The 6,234-nt window shown below is 50.2% G+C and overlaps 1 protein-coding gene across 1 annotated transcript; it reads left to right on the forward strand.

The window, feature by feature from the left end:
• The first annotated feature begins 398 nt into the window (after window positions 1–398).
• Window positions 399–5,081, forward strand: UCN3 (urocortin 3). Its single transcript, XM_027558184.1, has 2 exons — window positions 399–681; window positions 4,122–5,081. The coding sequence occupies exon 2, from the start codon at window positions 4,128–4,130 to the stop codon at window positions 4,626–4,628; it is 501 nt and encodes a 166-aa protein (XP_027413985.1). The 5' UTR covers window positions 399–681; window positions 4,122–4,127; the 3' UTR covers window positions 4,629–5,081.
• Window positions 5,082–6,234: the final 1,153 nt, after the last annotated feature.

Genomic DNA, 6,234 nt, shown 5'->3' on the forward strand with positions numbered 1-6,234 from the left:
CCAGGCTTCCCTGTCCTTCATAACCTCCAGGAGTTTGCTCAAACACTTGTCCATTGAGTTGGTAATGCCAAAGAAATTAAAAAAAAAAAAAAAAAAACTAATCACAGGACAGCAGACAAACTTTCTTCTCTACTTTCAAGCAGGTGTTGGCTCCAGGAAGAAGGGTAGAGAGACTGAAATTAGTAAGAACGAAGATGAGTAATAAAACTCTTCAAAGAAGCTGCTTCTCAGTTTAACAGAGTGTGTTTTTTCCTTTTTATCAATGAAGCCAGTTGCTAGGGCAGGAAGGGCAGTGGGGGGTGGGGGCGGTGATGGGAGGTCTGGGAGAGAAGGTGGGTAGGAGCGGTCAGAGATGCTGACAGCTTGTCATCTCCGTGACGTGCACAGCTGCTTGGGTTGTATTTTAAACGGGATCACATCCCAGGGTAGACACCGCGTCTGGATTTATGATCCACCCCGTGATCTGTCACTTTTATGTATATGCACACACACGAGGGAGTGGAGTGGTTTCCATAGAGAGGAAAGATCACGGCCCACTTACAAACAATTCAAGAAAAGGAGCCGGCGACCCCAGAGAAGACAGAAGTTCGGGGGGGATGTTCCTGGGGCAGACCTCTCGGTTCTGAAGCTGCCCGCCCGCCTCACTGAGCATTTGCACTCCAGAGTGAAGTCTGCTCACAGGTAAGGCTCTGGTTGGGGACTTCCCTATGAAGGATCACTTGATTTGCCCTTAATTATGCAGGAGGTGCTGGGGACTGGATGGGGTGAGCGATAAGAGTTGCAAGCACCCCTGGGGGCACTGTGCTGAACCGTCAATGTCTGTGTTTTAAATGGGGAGAAGGCAGCCCCAAAGGGACCAAGGGGAAGTTTCTCAGGGGGGGCAAGAGCATCCTCCCCCCATTAGTAGAGAGGCCTGCTTTGCAAAAGGTAATAGACCGGAAGCAGGATGGGTTCTCACAAACGTGTTTTTCTGAACAGAGTCCAGTTGTGAACATGAAAATCGTGTTTCCAGATGGGGTGGATGGGGAAGATGGGGGTGGAAACCGGGGTACCAGTCCCCGCTGCCTGACCGATCGGGAAAATGCTTGCATTTCCTGGTTGCTAAGGCATCTCCTTTCGTTCTCTTCATACACCTGTGAGGCAGGTAACGCCTGCTTTTTAAGATGCGGTGACTGAGAGGTTAAGTGACTGATGGAAGGCATTTGAGGGTGAGGGAGGTTCGCAGCCCAGGTCCTCTGCCCTCACAGCCTGGAGTCCTTTCCCCCTGGCCACCAGGGACACTGGAGGAAGGGAACAGATGTCTGTAACAATTAGGTGCCCCCCCTTGAAGGGGAGAGGCCATAAAGATGGATGTTTGATGTCTCCATTTGATGTCCAAGTGTTCTGAGAAATCCTGTCTGCAGGGTTCTCCTGTAACACAGCAATCTAGCCAGCATTCCCACTTCTGAGGATGAATGGAGTCAGAAAAGCAACACAAAAGCTTCCAGTAACAAGTGTTATCTAGATCTTGTCAACTTTCTCCTGGCTTTTCTCCCTCTTGGGGGGAAAGGCCTTTCATGAATGAACCCCCTCTGCTCGCTCAAGTGTGAATTGCTAAGAAGTGTGTGTGTTACACATAAATGCTTCCATGAGTCTGCAGCTCATTACTATAATATCTTTCAAAATGCTTAAAGGGTCCCTGGGTTCAGCAGTGACTGTTTTATAAAGTGTTTTTTTAATTCAACTTCTTACCCGTGATTGCAGACTGCGAACTATCTCTGCCTTCCTAGATGCTGGAAAATGGGGCTGCCTCTGGGCAAAGCCCATGGTGTCCTGCATTTGCCTCTAGCTTCACTTTTTTCCTTCAGGGAGCTGTCTCTCACAGGTGCTCTGAATTTCAGACCAGCTGAGTCCCTCGCTGCCTGTCATTCTGGGCACGACGTGACTGTCACAGCTCTTAGAAGCAAGTGTCCGTCTCCAGAGAAGCACTGCCCTAATAACCCCCAAAGAATGGCTGAGTGTCAGGTACCCAAATGAGAAAAATGAAGATGAAGAACTTTTCCCTGTAAACCTAACTAGATGGGGGCCACGTGTTTTCAGAGCAGGTAGCAGGGAAATCTTAAACCTTTGTACTCTTGCACTATGGTAAAGGCAAAGGAATCCAAAGAATGTAAGAGGAGAAACTTGCTTAGGAATCAGACCTGAGTAAGGAGGAAAGGACGTTTCTTTTCTTTGACAGTCCTCTGTTCCTGGGATTGGCTCCAGGACCGTCACAGATTCCCAGATGCTCAAGTCCCTTATATAAAATAATGTATTATTTGCACATAATCTACAAACATCCTCCCATGCAGGGGTGAGTGCTAAGTCGCTTCAGTCATGTCCAATCCTTTGCAACCCTATGGACTATAGCCCGCCAGGCTCCTCTGTCCATGGGATTCTCCAGGCATGAATACTGGAGTGGGTTGCCATGTCCTTCTCCAGGAGATCTTCCCCCTCCTAGGGATTGAACCTGTGTCTCCTGTATTGGCAGGCAGATTCTTTACCACTAGTGCCACCTGGAAAGCCCCACAATCTCCCATGGTTTTATGCAAATGCTAAACAAAGCTAAACTGGAGAGAGAGGGAGAAAAGGAGAGAGAGAGGAGAGCCTGGAGCTCAATCCCCTAATCTCACAGATGGGAACACAGGGACCAGGGGCATTTAGTCACTGAGCCAGTTAGTGGGAGGTAGGGCCGAGCCTGACCCCTGAAAAGAGCAGGGGACCAAGGGAGAGAGAGATAGCGACAGAAAGAGACAGATCCCCTCCCACCCCGACCCCCACCCCGTTATTAACCCTTTCTCTGTGTATTGGTTTTTGGTTTTTTTAATCTTTTCAGGCTTATCAGGCCCTTTGAGAGTGCTCCCAAGCTTTAAAATGCCTTCAAGGCATAAGGCAGCTAAAGCCACAATTCATGGATGTTTATGCAAAACAACTAAGGACAGCCTCAATGAATGAGGAAACCAGAAGTCTGGGTATTGAGCACAATATCAAAAGAAAGGATAAGTCCATTCTTCCACAGTCTAAAGAGCCCTGTAAAATGTTCTCCGGGAATCGGGCACACAGTTCTAAGGACCTCGGAGATGGATAGGAACGCTGAGAAAGTGGTTCACAAAGCGTGGTCCATGAACCCACAGCATCAGCATCCTCTAGGGATGTGTTAGGGATGCAGATTCTCAGGCCTTGCCCCAAATCTACTGATTCAGAAATGCTGGAGATGGGGCCCAGCAGCTGGTGTTTGAACAGTTCATTCACGTGATTCTGAACACTCTGAAGCGTGAGAACTGCTGACTTAGAGTTCAAGGCACGATGAGCCTACCTGGGTAAGAGTGGAGCAAACAGACGAAAAAAGAAAAGCCAGAAAAGCAACACAACAAAGATAATGGTCTGCAGGATGAAGTTCCCTGGCATACTATACATCTATATTTATATTCGTATGAATTATATTCATTAGTTATATAATGTATAGTACATTTACAGATACACAGATACAGATAGATCACTTCTGAGATGGTTGCCTGTGTACTGAATCTTATCCTAATAGCACATGGGGATTATTACATGTAAACAGTCAGTAACCAACACGCTTCGTTAAGTATTTGGTTAGACAGGGAGCTTTTCCACTTTAATTTAACCTTTATGAGTTAGTACCTATTATCCCCCATTATTATTATTATCATTATTATTATCAGATGAGGAAATTGACGTTCTCAGAGGTTAAGTAATCTGCCTGCCACCCTCAAGCAAACAAGGACCCAGTTGGAATTTGAACCTACCTCTGTCTAACTCCAGAGCCTGTGTTTCTTTCCACATGCTAGGTAGCTAGTTCCTACATCTGGACCATTCCTACATCTGGCAACAGTCTGTCATCATCAGGCTTGTTAACACGCAGATTGCTGGCCCCAGAGCTCTTGACTGACCAGCTCTGGAGCAAGACCCGAGAATCTCTGCATTGCTAACAAATGTCCATGATACACGGCCTGCAAGTCCAGAGAACACGCTTTCAAAACCCGGCAAAGCTGAACTTGCACAAAGCCTGGTAGATCTGCCCCTTCTCCCCCTGAACCCTAAGACCCTCTCACACATATCGGTCTTTTCCGCTGCAGGGAGAGATGCTCGTGCCGGCCCCCTTCCTGCTGGTCTTGCTACTGCTCCTCGGGGCCCCCCAGGTGGGCCTCTCCCAGAGGTCCCCCAAAGCCGGGTCCAGCCCCAGCTGCCTCCACACAGCTCTACGTGAGGCCGAGAAGAGCCAGCGGAAGGACACGTCGCTGCTGATCAAGCGGACCGTACCTGCCCTGCCCCGCGGAGACCCGGAGGACCAGGACGGGCAGGAGGAGGAGGACACAGAGAAAAGGACCTTCCCTGGCTCTGTGGGCAGCGGCGGTGGCGGCGGGGCCGGCAGCACCCGGTACAAGTACCCATCCCAGGCACAGTTCCAGGGGCGGCCGTCCCAGGACAAGGCCAAGAGTGACCGGCGCACCAAGGTCACTCTGTCCCTGGACGTCCCCACTAACATTATGAACATCCTCTTCAACATCGCCAAGGCCAAGAACCTGCGAGCCAAGGCCGCCGCCAACGCCCACCTCATGGCCCAGATTGGGCGGAAGAAGTAGAGGAGGAGGCTGGGGACCCCCTGGGACAAGGACGGAGGTTGGGGGGTGGACAGGGAGGGTTGGCCCGTCCTGCCGGTTTCTATCGGAGGAATCGGCCCTGGTTTCCAGGCTCTCCACCCCTCTGTGCCTTCCCGCCTCCAGCCGGGCCCCCCCACCCTCTATATCTACACACACCAGCGGCCTGTTGTCCCAGATCCACAGATGGAGGCCACGGTACTGAGACACTGAGATCTACCCTAGGCGTCTCCTTTCTCCCTCCCCACAAGGAGAGGCAAAGGTCAGGCACCCCTGCCCTCCACTCTGCTCTCTGACCCCAAGAAGAGGGGTACAGGGAGGCCCTCCCCTCCCCACACCAACCCCAGCCCAGGCAGGAAGGCGAGGGCGCTGAGCACCCTGCCCCCAGACCCTCATTAAAACCCCTCTCACCCACATTAAAACCCATGGCTTCTTGAACCCCTGACTGGTTTCAATTCCTCTTCCTTCAGTCAGCTGCCTTCAGGCCTCCAAGCTTGGAAAGGGGCAGCTAGTGAGACAGGGTACAGGTGAGTCCGTTCCTGACCCTCCCAGGACAGTCCCTGGAGGTCTTGGGAGGCATCAAGAGCTTGGGAAAGGCCAAGCTGGCAGGACCCTGTTGGCTATCACTGGATCTGAAGCTGGCTATGTGGCCAGGTCCCACCAGAGGCATAGCCTTGGGTCTGCTACAGAGTGGGCCCCTGGGTAGAACGAAAGACACCCCCAGCTCCTCCCTGGCTTGCTAGGGCCTGGGCCACTAAGTCTGTCATAGGTGCTTCTTGAATCGATGGTCATTGTCCAGCCCAGTGCTGGGCCTGGTTAGGGATACTGACGTGGGAGGCGCCAAGGCCCTTGCTGTCCATGAGTCAACAGTCTTAAGTGAACAGACAAAAACAAAATGTGAAAAGAAGCAATTTCACTAGGGAGTATATAAGTGATGAACTGCAAGGTCATAGCAATTAGTGTAAAAAATACAAGGAAATCAGAGCAAGATGAGAAGGCTTAATATGAGAAGCAGTTCACTAAAAATGGACATCAGCAAGCACCCTGATGGCCTCTGGCAGCAGAGCTTTCTGCATGGTGACAAGTCATGAATACATACAAAGAACATCTTCATGTGAAATAAACCTCATATGCACACACCACCACCATCAGACAAAGTCAAGAGACAAACAGACAACAAATCTGGAAAAATGTTTGCCACACAGGCAAAAGACAAGTATCTTACTGATCAAATACATAAAGAGCTAATAACTTCCCAGGTGACACTACTGGTAAAGAACCTGCCTGCCATTGCAGGAGACATTCGATCCCTGGGTTGGGAAGATCCCCTGGAGGAGGGCATGGCAACCCACTCCAGTGTTCTTGCCTGGAGAATCCCATGGAGAGAGGAGCCTGGCGGGCTACAGTCCATAGGGTTGCAAAGAGTCGGACATGACTGGAGCAACTTAACACACACAAACACGCCCACAAAATAACTGAAAAAAAAAACAATCGCCCTCAAAAAAATAAGCAGGAATACATATATCACACACACACAAATACAAGTGACCCTTAAATGTACAAACAGATGCTAAACTTCACTGCTAAAAAA

Source organism: Bos indicus x Bos taurus, chromosome 13 (genome assembly GCF_003369695.1).
Source record: "Bos indicus x Bos taurus breed Angus x Brahman F1 hybrid chromosome 13, Bos_hybrid_MaternalHap_v2.0, whole genome shotgun sequence".
Lineage (NCBI taxonomy): Eukaryota > Metazoa > Chordata > Mammalia > Artiodactyla > Bovidae > Bos > Bos indicus x Bos taurus.

Coding starts and splice junctions, on each gene's coding strand:
- UCN3 (XM_027558184.1), top strand. CDS start 4,128: ATGCTCGTGCCGGCCCCCTTCCTGCTGGTCTTGCTACTGCTCCTCGGG.